At 39.4% G+C, this 12,947-nt stretch overlaps 1 protein-coding gene across 3 annotated transcripts in view; it reads left to right on the forward strand.

The window, feature by feature from the left end:
* Positions 1–12,947, forward strand: part of SVEP1 (sushi, von Willebrand factor type A, EGF and pentraxin domain containing 1) — a 486,322-nt gene that overhangs the window by 302,983 nt on the left and 170,392 nt on the right. For all 3 annotated transcript variants that reach the window (XM_073591153.1, XM_073591134.1, XM_073591144.1), the window contains exon 23: positions 3,299–3,412. In XM_073591153.1, coding sequence (XP_073447254.1) covers positions 3,299–3,412 — 114 coding nt within the window. The remainder of the gene's footprint in view (positions 1–3,298; positions 3,413–12,947) is intronic.

Genomic DNA, 12,947 nt, shown 5'->3' on the forward strand with positions numbered 1-12,947 from the left:
CAGCTTAAGTGATTGTAAAGCTATGTTTTGTTTTGTTTTTCAATAATAAACATGCCATACTTACCTGCTCTGAAAAATAGTTTTGCATAGAATAGCCCTGATTCTCCTCTTCTGGGGTCCCCTGCTGGTGCTCCTGGCTCCTCCTCTATTCCAAGTGCCCCCCTAGAAAGCTGTTTGCTAGGGGGGCACTGATGTAGGCTCAATCCTGAGCCAGGCTGTGTGCGTCTATTGACATACACAATGTGGCTCAGCCCCACCCCCCAATTCCTCCTCACAGGCTGTGGTTGTGGCAATGTCTCCTGCTGCTGCCTCCTTGTCCAGTGAGGAGAGAGAGAAAGCTGCTCTCGGGCACAATGCTGAATTGAGATCAGGTTCAGGTAAGTATTTAGGTAGGGGGCTGGAGGGGTGCAAAACATGAAAGGGTTTCTACTTTAAGGCAGAGAATGCATTACGGTAAAAACAATTTACTTTTACGACCAGTTTGCTCTTTAGTGCTGTGTACTTTTCAATTAGAAAGGGGCAGACTGAAGGCAAAACTTAAGTGGGGTACACACTATAAGAAAATCAGGTGAATGATCGTCTGACTTTCCTCAGTTTTACAGCAAATTAGAACCGATGAACAAAAATTCATATGAAAATTCTCGTACGACAAAGACTTTTTTTTTTTTGTTGTTTATTGTTTCTGATCATGCGCAGTCTTCCTTTCCTGAATTTTCTTGTACAAAAATTTTATGAAAACAGTACACATTAAACAAAAATCGTTCGTTCTGTTCCTGTACGAGAAACATTTTAGAGTTTGTCCCTTCGGGAATTTTCGTTCGAAAAGTCAGAATCGGCTGTTAAAAGTTGTGTACACACTATGCGAAAATCGTACGAAAATTCTTTGGACGAAAATGTTTGCCTGGTTTTCTTATAGTGTGTACGAGCCTTTAGAATGCAAGGTAAAATGGACTGAAAAACCAAGGTCATGGACATACCTTGTTTAGGTAGTTCCAAAATAAATTATTTTCTGTTAATAAAAAATAAATGATAAATTTCAGTTTGAAATTTATGAGCTTTAAAAGAAGTAAAATTAACTCCAAACCAGTGAAGGCTTGGGGTCAATTTTAGACCCCTTTCACACTGAGGCAGTTTTCAGGTGTTTTAGCGCTAGAAATAGCCTCTAAAAAGCACCTGAAAACTGCCTCCCATTCTTTGCAATGAGTGCTTTCACACTCGGGCGGTGCGATTGCGGGACATTAAAAAAAGTCCTGCAAGCAGCATCTTTGGGGCGGCTTGGGAGCGCTATAAATGGCACTCCCAAAAAATGAATGAGCAGCGCCCGAAAAGCGACGCAAAAGAGGTTTTAGAGGCTCTGCAGTGTGAAAGGGTTCCTAAAGCACACCTATATTTCAGCCATGCCCAGGTTTGTGTTTTCCATAGTGGCAATACCTGGAGCAGTAAGTTCAAAGAGGGCAACACCAACCATATATATATATATATATTAGCAGAGACCCTAGAGAATAAAATAGCGATCATTGCAATATTTTATATTACACAGTATTTGCGCAGCGGTCTTTCGAACACAATTTTTTGGGAAAAAATACACTTTAATGAGTACAACCCCCCCCCCCCCCCACAATATTTACCCCAATTTTTTGTATAATGTAAAAGATGATGTTTTGTCATATAATTAGATACCTAACATGTCATGCTTTACAATTGCGCATGCTCATGGAATGGTGGTAAACAACAGTGCTTTTTTTACAGGTTCCCTGTTTGGAGTTACAGAGGAGGTCTTGCACTAGAGTTATTGCTCTCATTCTAACGTTTGTGGCGATACCTCACATGTGTGGTTTGAATACCGTTTAAATTTGCTTGCTCGAGTTACATATGCGTTCGCTTCTGTGCACGAGCATGGAGGGATGAGGCGCTTTCATTTTTATTAATTTTTATTTATACTACTTTTTATTTTTACACTGTCCCTTTATTTTTCTTTTCTTTTCTTTTTTTATTTATTTTATTCCTATTACAAGGAATGTAAACATCCCTTGTAATAGAAATAAGGATGACAGGTCCTCTTTATTGAGAGATCAGAGGTCAAAAAGACCCAAAATCTCAAATTATCCTTTAAAAGCAAAAGAAAAAAAAAAGTATTTGCTATGGCGCGGGTACCGGAAGTGACGTCAGACGTTGCTCCGGTCCTCCAAGGGCATAGAGATGAGTGGCAGCCATCTTGGCCTCACTCTTCTCCATACCCAGATAATGACCATATCGGTTCGCTCTCGGGCTTCACTGATCCATTAGGTAAGCCCAGGAACCGGCGGGAGAGGGTGAACGGGGGGGGGGGCACCCCTCCCGCCACTTCTAAAAGTGATGCCATGGTGAATCTACCGGTGGAGAATCGGAAAGAGAATCGGCCATAGTAAAAAAAAAAATACCGGGGGCCAGTATTTAATGTCAAACAAATTATTATTTTTACTATGGGCCAGGAATTCCAGGCATGGTATATTTTTACATAGCTACATCACTCCAGCTTGGACCAATGCAACTATGTAAATAGCATACCCGATGCCCCTGGAAGCTGAAAATCACTGAAGTAGACACTGCTACTTCAATGATCTCCACTTGCTCCTGAGTCCCATGCAAAGTGGCTGGCATCGTGAACACAGGAGGTTGGCCACTAAGCATGGGACCCAGAAGCAAGTGGAGATCACTGGAGTATTGGTGTCTACTTCAGTGATTTTCAGCTTCCAGAGGCATTGGCCAGATATGGTATATACATGGTTATATTGATCCAAGCTAGACCTTTGTAACATTGTAAAAATATATTATACCTAAGATGTCTCTTTAATATGGCTCTGGGCATGCCCTTAAGTTGGTGCAAAGCACCCTCTTGAGTGGGCCAAGAAATACCCGAGGTCCCATAGGATGCCAGCAACATTCCTGGTCCCAATTTTTTCAACAAGTGAACTAATTGCAACCGTATATGCATTTTAATGGGGATTGGTAAAGGGAACTTTATTTTTTTTTATCGAGGTGATATCTTCTGAGTAGACTCTAATGCTCTGTCCTTCAAATATAAAGTAAAAGCTGCTTTGGCTAGAAATTCAAATCATCAAAACAAAAGGTAAGTACTTATTCAGTAAAAAATAACTCTTGTTTCTCGCACCACAACATAAAACAATGAAATGATCTGCAGCATACACTGTGTTTTCACTAGAGACTGTTGCTCAGCCTTGCACAAAACTTGATGTTTGATATATGATGTTATTGCAGTTCTTTCTTAAAAGAAAAATATTTTTATTTTCCTTGCAAGGTGCCTTGTGTGAAGAAAACATTAATGAGTGTGCTTCACATCCATGTACAAATGAGGGAAGCTGTGTGGATGGAGTAAACATGTTTCATTGTCGATGTCCAAATGGATTTCTGGGTAAGTGTGATGATCTATTGTCGGATTTTAAAAAATTAACTAGTACATGAAACTAGGAAATGCAAACTGAACACTGGTATTTTTTAAAAGTGTTTTAGTCTTTATAGAGTTTAGAAATGAAGTGACACTAAACAATATCATTATTTTCCAAAAATAACTTATACACATCCCATAATTAATGGCCCTGTAATCAATTTTTGTGGAAATTGTTTCTTACTGTGTCCTTCTGCCACCTTGTCACATCTTCCATGGGCTCCAAAATCTCTCATTCTCCACTTCACTTCCATTTTGTTTGATATGAGCAGTGCAAGTTAGTTGCGGTCATGTTCACTGCTCTATGCACACTGCACATACCATAGTCCATAGTATATCTGATTAGCAAGCAAGAGAGGGTGGATATGTTCCCACACACAACGGGGACATTTACTAAAATTGGAACAGCTCTGCATAGTAACCAATCAACTTTAGGTTCTATTGTCAAAGCTTAATTGAACAAGCTGAAGTTAGAAGCTGATTGGCTACCTTGCACAGCTGCACCAAATTCTGAGTACAGTACACAAGTTTTAGTAAATCTCCCCCAGTGGGGCCATGGAGAATGAACATAGCCACCTTCTAACAGGAAGTCAGATCACAGCAGCAAAAAAAAAAAGAAAAGGAATTTGGTGATTGAGTGGAGGCTGAGAAAAGGTATTTTTTTGAGTTAAGAAAACATACCTATTTAAAACAGATAAGTGCGCAACCTAAAATAAATGTATATGCCAATGCTAAATGTTCAACAGATTATTGAGTCCATATAGGGAAACCATCAGAGGAAAAATCCCAGTGAAAAAAAGGTCATTAAGGTGCTCTTATGCAGATGAAAAGTGATTCACAAAACATCAGTGCTTCATATGGTGCTCTCTCCCACAATAAAAAACTGTACGCCGCTTACCAGAAAGGCTTGATCCCAAAAAATAAGGATCTAACTCGCTCGTGTCTATATCGGCCAGCTGGAGTATTCCACTCCCAAGGCTCCCATGAGAAATCTTCCTGGTAAGAGGTCAGCTTCACTCAGATACAGTATATCTTTCAAACATCTCCGGTGCCATGGATCAACCTATTGCAGATGTTATCCAGCATAGAGGGTTTAAAAAGGAAGAAACTTCATAGTGCAGTATGTAAAATTACCATTTATTTAAAAGTAACCATTGCACTTACATGAAGACAAACGTTAGAAGGCACAAAGAAGGATAAAACACAGACCTAGTCTGCAGGCTGGTACGTGGTCACAGAATTCAGCTCCACCCGACGCATTGCCCTTAAGAGGCATCGTCTGGGAATGGAGGCTCTCCTGAGATGTCACTCAACAGGCTTTAAATGGTAACAGGCAGGAGAGACACTGGAACCGCCAATATCAGCTCCTCTTCTTCGGTGTCACCTAAATACTAGAATTTTACATCCAGCATCCAAATTTTACATCATATACAATTTAAGCCTAATAAAAGTACTTTACAGAACATCATTCTAACAGTTTCTATTCAAACGCAAAAACATATAAACAATGGAAATATTTTATAAAAGTATTTTCTAAAAATATTCCATGCAGCATCCATCTGGAAAGTACTTTAAATAAAAAATGTTCCAATATATACATGATAAATTCCAAAAAATATATGTAAAAATATAGTTATCACTATAATTGTTGAATATTGTATTTGGCAATACATAATACATACATATAAATACATAAAAATATATTGAAATATATATATATATATATATATATATATATCATACAAAAGATATAATTTAAACTAATTTAAAAATAAAATAAAACAAATGTATATGAAAAAAATGTATACATAGAAAGGGGAGGAATAGAGGAATTATCCTCCAATCTGATCTCCAAAAATCATCCATATATACTATTTACATCACCCCAATCAGCTTACTGTCTTTCTATACCTGTACTACTATGCATACTCCGCCCGACAGCCAAAAAAACAAACCAGCACTCATACACATAGAGCTAATGCCTTAAAAATTCAATCTTGTAAAGTATATAAGGGGTGTATTATACATACTCCATCCTAGACATGTACTATCCCTAATCAAATAACTATATACGGACAAACTAGGGGAGGATTATATATACTACCAAAAAATATTAAAACGAATTTACCAAATCCACAGGCATCTCTATGTGATATTATATTACCATACTTGTATATCAGGATATTTAACTGGATATTATCTATTATCAATGAAGCAATTAATGTCCCATTCCATGTTGAGACCCAGGAGACTATATGACTTTAAGTCATAAATCCACCGGGTTTCCTGGCGGGGGATGTGTCTTTTTAAATTGCTACCTCTCCAGTGTGATGTAAATTTTTCCAATAGCTATACATTCTTGAACCAATTTTTTTTTGTAAACCAGAGTTTAGTGTCACTATAATATCAGCATCTTTGTAGATGATAACATGTAATAATTTAATATTTTAATATGTGTTAACTAAGATTATGAGCAGAGTAAAGAGCCATGTCTAAAATTAAGTAACTTATATTATTCCATTCAAAACCATCTCTCATATGTATATCTACAATGATCAAGTTTGACATTCTGCACAAAAACAGTACTTTTCTGGAACTAGTCTGCTTGCTCACTGTACTCTTTTATGGAACGTGTTATAAAATGTAAGTTTTAATGAAAGCTGTAAAGGTATACTGTTTCTTTGAAGTTCAGTCATGCTGTATTGGTGGTGCTCGCTTATCCAGTAAGCTGCGTTTCATTTTCCTGTGATACACTCTAGGCAGACTTCTCATTAAAACGGAAAGTGGTTGTAAAAGCAAGATATTTTTTACCTTAATGCATTTCTTGCATTAATGTAAAAAATGTCCCAGTACTTATATCACCCCCTCACAACCCTGTATAATGTTGTACTTACTTGAGTCTTTTCTCGATACAGCACTGTGCTCACCTGCAGCGATGCTGGTTTTTGTTTCTCCCACTGCTGTCAACCAAATCATGAGAGGGAACAGGGTGCAGGGCCCATCATGCTGTGTGTGTCTATGGACACACAGAGCCCGAGTCAGATTCTATCCTGCAGGTGTACCCCCATAGCAAGCCGCTTGCATTGGGGGCACACACAGAAGAAGAGGAGCTAAGAGTGCCGGCGAGAGACCCTAGAAGAGGAGGTTGGGGGCTGCTTTGTGTAATAACATTTCACAGAGCAAGTAAGTATAAAAAAAAATATTATTTTAGGGAAAAAAATCAAGCCTTTACAATCACTCCATGATGCACACAGCAAAATATGGATTTTAAACAAATATACAAGAACTGCTTTATATTTCAAATGATTTTCAGCCAGTCTTGTGATCCAAGCACCCTTGTCAGTTGCTGGATCTTTTTGCAGACTACATTTCAGTTAACTAATACAGTCTAGGCGGTGAACTGTAATTGGCCGATGAAGAAAGAAGCATGCTGATCAGTCGCCCTGGTATCTCTTCTGCTGTAAGCATTTTGCATTTAAGCAATAGAACCTTGATTGCCATAGCCTACTGCCCTCCCTTTCCCTCTCCACAGATTACAGAAGGCTGTTATCAAGGAAGATCATAGCACTGTGTAAAAATGCATGGAATGATTTTGATTTTGAAACTGATTTTTAATGAATACCGATCTCAATAAAATGTTTTCCTTTTTATCTGCATGAAGATCAGCTTTAAAAAACAGGTTTGCACTACTGCAACTTTGATCCAATGTTGTAAATTAAGTTTAAAAAGACGTTTTTTAGTAATATTATTGAGGAGATTCTTAATGTGTCCTTTGAAAGTAATGTGGTTTCTGCAAATGCAAAGCATTTTGAGATATTTTTTAGAGGGAGCTGTAGTGTCAGAGGCCTCCTTCAGAGCAATATGAACCCCCTCCACCTACACCAGTGGTTCTCAACCTCAGTCCTCAAGTACCCCCAAGAGGCCATTGGGAATTTCTCTTAGATAAAATAGCTGTCCAAAATACCAAGCCATTAACTCTGATTTAAAGCACCTGTGCAAGATAAAAAAACCTGCAAACATGGCCTCTTGGGGGTACTTGAGAAATAAGTACTGGAAAAAGGATTTAATTGCATCACCACAGGGTGGCACTGTAGATGCAAGAACAAAAAAAGTGCCACGTCCTAATTAAATTGTAATACTGGTTAGAAACATTGACATGGATTTTATAGGCACTACAATACACAGAGTTAAAAGTTGAGCATCTTTATTACAAAAGGTTTAAAAAAAAAAGAAAAGAAACAGACATTACTAAAACATAGTCACAATGAAAGAATTGCCTAAATACAAAGGATCACACCACCACATACACCAACAATTGTATTGTGTATAATCATAGAAAACGTCTTGGATATGATGATTGACAATATTCCGATGGGCTTGTCCATCACATGGCATGCAAAGGACTGGAAAGCCATAACTCAAGTGTAGAGAATCAAAAAAACAGCTATGGGGACACATGCAACACTATCTTACTAATACCAAAAATATTAAAATGAGTATTACAACAAAAAGTAAGCAAAAAGTCCTATGGTAGTAGATTAAACCATAAGGAAAGATATACTCATGGCCGAATATAAATTTACAACATGAGCTACATGCAGGCAGAAAAGGGTAAAAAGGAATGCAAGATGGAGTCTTACAGTGTTTTTATCATACTAAAGAACAGGTGGTAAAAGAATAAATGGATGTCCAGGATACAGCAGAGAGACTGTGGAGGTATATCACCAATTATTTAAATACTCTCTATAAAGAACGGGAATAAGATCTACAGTAATTACCGTATTTATCGGCGTATAACACGCACATGTATTTTAAGAGGGAAGTTTTAGGAAAAAAAACCTTACATTTTAAATAAGGAACTTTGAAGCAAAATAAGGGTCAGTGCGCATCTGCAGCCTCACCATTGCCATCAATGCAGCAGCCTCACCATTGCCATCAATGCAGCCTGATCGATGTCCATCTGCAGCCTAAAGGGGACAGGGAGGGGACGGAAGGAGCGCTAACAGATTACATACAGTAAGAATCTCCTATGATAGACAGAACAGTGGTCCAATGGCGGCCCAGGAGACCGGACTTCCTATTACAGAGGCCGCCAAGTAAACAGGAGATTCTCGCTGTATGTAATCTGACGACGCTCGTCCCGCCCCCCTCCCTGTCCCCTCCGAGGCAGCTAAAATTGATGTATTGTCGTATAACACGCACACGCTATTTGCACCCGATTTTCATGGTGAAAAAGTGAGTGTTATACGCCAATAAATACAGTAATACTAAAAAATGTGGTATAGTACTGAAACAAAAAAGAGGGTTGAATGGCAGTAATATAGGGAAAACGACTTACCCAGCAGGGATAGGGAAAATATTTGACCGAAGACCATTGGTAATTAACGGATATGTCGCAAAATAACAAACCCAAAGTGCAGTAGCAAGATAGCACAATATAGGTCCTGTATAGTAGCTAAAGTTTTAGCTACTATACCCATAAGAACAGGAAAGCGGCAACAACATACTCACTCCTGTATCAAACAAGGAGTCGCACTAAGGACTAGCATTGGTGACATACCAAAAAGAAAGAGCCTCCGCTTATGACATCGGCCGCACCATGTACCATCCAGCGTGGTAATCGCGACTGTACAGGGCGCCAACGCGCCTATTTGTGTATCTGTCCCGGCCAGGATGCTTGAGTGGCGTAGCCGATAATGGCGTCATCTGGCCCAGCCAATAGCCACTGCACATGCGCCTGAAACTCACGCATGTGCCGCAGTCATCAATGTGACTCAAGCAGCGAGCAGAGACGGGCCGATGAGGGAGTGGCAAAGGAGAGGCCAGCCAGGGAGAGAACGCCTCCTAGCTGCTCCTCCATGCGCCAGAGTCAACCAACCCACCATGGAAGATGGGCAGCTGGAATTGAAAGGCTGGGTGGCTGCATAGCTGTGCGATCCAACCTAAACACAGGGATCAGGGCCCCAGTCATTAGCATTGAGAAGTGAGACAACCGGCTACATAATACAAGGTTTTTTGTTTCAGCAAAGTTGAGCTGGACCAAACCAAGTGTCATAGAGTTCAAAGTATATGAATCCATCTTGAACTCACAAAATGTCTGCTGTGACACCACAGCTTAACCATGCCTCAAAGTAGATAATTTCCTCTACATCACTTTCCCTTTAAGCACTTCTCACTAGAAAAGAAACACTTCCATGAGTATTTTTCAAGCATTCTTCGTGCTTTTTCAGCACTTCATAAACACAACTAAAACATGTCATAAACACATCATAAATGCTAAAGGAGCGTTAATGAGCATTGCTTCATTTTTCATAATCGACACATGTGTGAAGAAGCCCTATGTGTGTTTACATTTTAAACCCGATTTTGTTTTGCATTTTTTTTCCCCTTAATTAATAGACATCCCACTTTAACAGATGACAGCTGTTCTATTTACATGGGTCACATTGAATGATAGTTCTTTGTACAATATATAATAGATTGAACTGTTTTTGTTATGACGTTTATTAACAAAGAAAATCATACACACACACTCCTCTAGGAATTAATTGTAAAGCAGAAGCTGATCTGCAGTACAAAGGAGATGTGACTATTGAATCTGTTGAAATGTGTTAGTCAGATGTATGACAGATACCAGAACTGCATTCTCTTTATCAGGCCTCTGCATGGTTGAATGGCGGCTGGCAAGTCTGAGAAATGTGCTTGGTGCTGCATGAAGGAGTTTGAAATACATACCCATGGGAGCAAACTGAAGAAAGACTGCGCTCTGTTTTATTTTGCAGATGTATAATAACAGGAGAAAAGGAAAATAATGATGTTGCCAGTGGTAACCAGTAATATGCTTGTTTTTTTTTTTTTTAACTGCAGCTGGCTATATATATATTTGCTATAGACAACACTCCCGTTTTTCTTTCACCTTGAATTTAAACATGAGCTTTTGTAATCATAAATCAGAGGAATACAGAGGTTGAAAATGCTAACTGCTGGACTGACAGTCCTCTGGATTCCAGTAAGAAGCAAGAATTCCACGTGTCCACTGACTGGCACTACATAATGCTCACTGACTGACACAAGTCCAGAGACAGGCAACAAAAATGGTGAATGGTCTGAGGGATAAAACATGTTAGGCAAGACTTCGGGAACTTAAAGCAGTAGCAAACTGCTACTAAAATAAATATCAAGTGGGCCCCCCTGCAGGGTTAAGTCATAATGTACTAGTATGCTCTGCATGGCAGGCTTACCTGTAAAGCAGATCCCTCCCATGCAGCACTGTCACGGATCCCCGGCGCAGCCATCTTCACCCTGTCTTCCTTCTGGGTTCGCGGACTGCGGCTATATAAATGGCTGGAGCCACGGTGGCATCACTATGTCGGACGGTATACCGTCCCTACAGAACGCATGTATGGTGGCATTACCGGCAGCATCGCTTGTGAATATCCCCTAAACAGTGTAAGTTTAGGAGATATTCACTGTACCTACAGGTAAGCCTTATTATAGGCGTACCTGTAGGTACAAGTCCAAAAGTGGAGTTTACCTCCATTTTAATATGTACTGCATAGTCCTGAGGAAAGAATGGAAAGGAGAGACATGAATGAAAACTTTAACTACTTCCAGTCTGGGCCAGATCTGACATTACTCTCCTACATGTAAATTTTTTTTTGCTAGAAAACTACTTAGAACCCCCAAACATTAGATATATTTTAAGCAGAGGCCCTAGAAAATAAAATGGTGGGTGTTGCACATTTTTATGTCACACGATATTTGTGCAGTAGTTTTTCAAACACAATTGTTTTGGAAAAACTACACTTTATTAAGTTTTAAAGAACAAAAACACAATATAATACCCGATCATTTGGTAAAATATAAAATTATGTTACGGTGAGTAACTAAATACATGTCACGCTTTCAAATTGCATATGCCCGTGGAACGCACTACATGCCACTCACTGAAAGGCTCTTAGGAAGGGGCTCTGAGGAAGAGGGGATCTTCCTTCGAAACCCATTAGCCATCTGGAAAGTTCTCCGGTGTGCTGGACACGGTCCCGGTGACCTGGTCGCTTTGTGTCCACTGTGGACTTTGAAATGTTTTAATTAGCTACTTGTTTGTGAGTATATTCCCTTTCTTTTTATACCAATAAAGACCACTTGGGTAATGTGCAAGGTTGGTGCGCCCTCTTTTCGTTTTTTTACAGTGTTTCCATTGGGTGTCCCCTGACCCTTGGAGGTCTGTACCTTTACCGGGAGCCATAGAAATCCTAGGTGACATCTACTGCTGTCACTATCACTTTCGAGAGCAGGAGATTTTGATTGTTTGAACTCACTGAAAGCCACTACTTACAGCTCACTAACCACCCTATCACTGCACGCTGCCCTATTCTGCTGCTACATGCTGTTCTTTGATTTCTACAGTTACAAGACAACTTTGTATAACAACCTACTGACCACTGAACTCTGCCTCACAAACTACATGTTAGAGCTTGTCCATACCAGGCACTATTTCCTACACCACACAAAAAACACTCTGACTTTTAAAGATGCACATGAGTTCCTAATGGTGTGCCCATGCATCTAGCAAATGCACTTGAATTTGTGCCTGCTAAAATGCATGGCACTGCAGTACCGTGCATTTTTGTGCAGCACAGTTTTAAAAATTGTTCCTGCAGCTTTTTTTTGTCTTTCACACGCCAAAAAGCATGCATGGAGGCACCTCCTAGTGTGAACAAGCCCTCAGACTGGTTTGCCACAAGCTTGTGCGCAATTCTAAAGGGTGTCTTGACTGAAAAAAGGTGGAGAAACACTGAGCTAAGCTACTCAATGCTAGTCATTGCTTTTCTAGTGTTGGATACATGTTTGTGTTCGAACTTATTGACATCCCCAAAGTCAGCATTGCCAGCTCCCATATATCTTTCCTAATGATTTCCCTTTTTGTTACAGCTTGTATTTCTACTTAAGTTTTTTGGCTTTCTCTTTGTTGTTCCTGCTGAATTACAGAACAATTTGTGCAGATGCGATGTTATTCAGTATGAGAAACATGAGATGTCATATGAAAGATGATTTGATATGGGATATGTCAAAAAGGATTTGCAAGGGCAATAGGTCATGAAGGATTTGACTGCCCAAAGGCATGTCTATTGGCTAGCTGTCACATAAACATGAATGGATTAAGAAGGAGGAGCGAGCACAGGCTGACAGTTCCTGGCAACAGTTTATCGGGAAATTAAAAAAAAAACAATCGGTCAAGGTTTTCATCTCTTTGTTTGTTTCAATCTGTTTGATTTATATTTGTTCCCCTTAGAAAGGTCACAGTGAGTCATAAGCTACTGCTACAGAAATAATATTGTCATCCGGCCATATCATGTCTATGGCTAGCTTAGCAGTAACCACACAGGCAGTTTCGGTACAACCATATGTTGAATTGTCTTATTGATATCTTTGGCCATGGATCCTGCCTTTGTTAAATATGCATGAAGATTTAAAGAAAATTAGGTTTAAATGATTTCAT

The sequence above is a fragment of the Aquarana catesbeiana genome, linkage group LG01 (genome assembly GCF_042186555.1).
Source record: "Aquarana catesbeiana isolate 2022-GZ linkage group LG01, ASM4218655v1, whole genome shotgun sequence".
NCBI classification, from domain to species: Eukaryota; Metazoa; Chordata; class Amphibia; order Anura; family Ranidae; genus Aquarana; species Aquarana catesbeiana.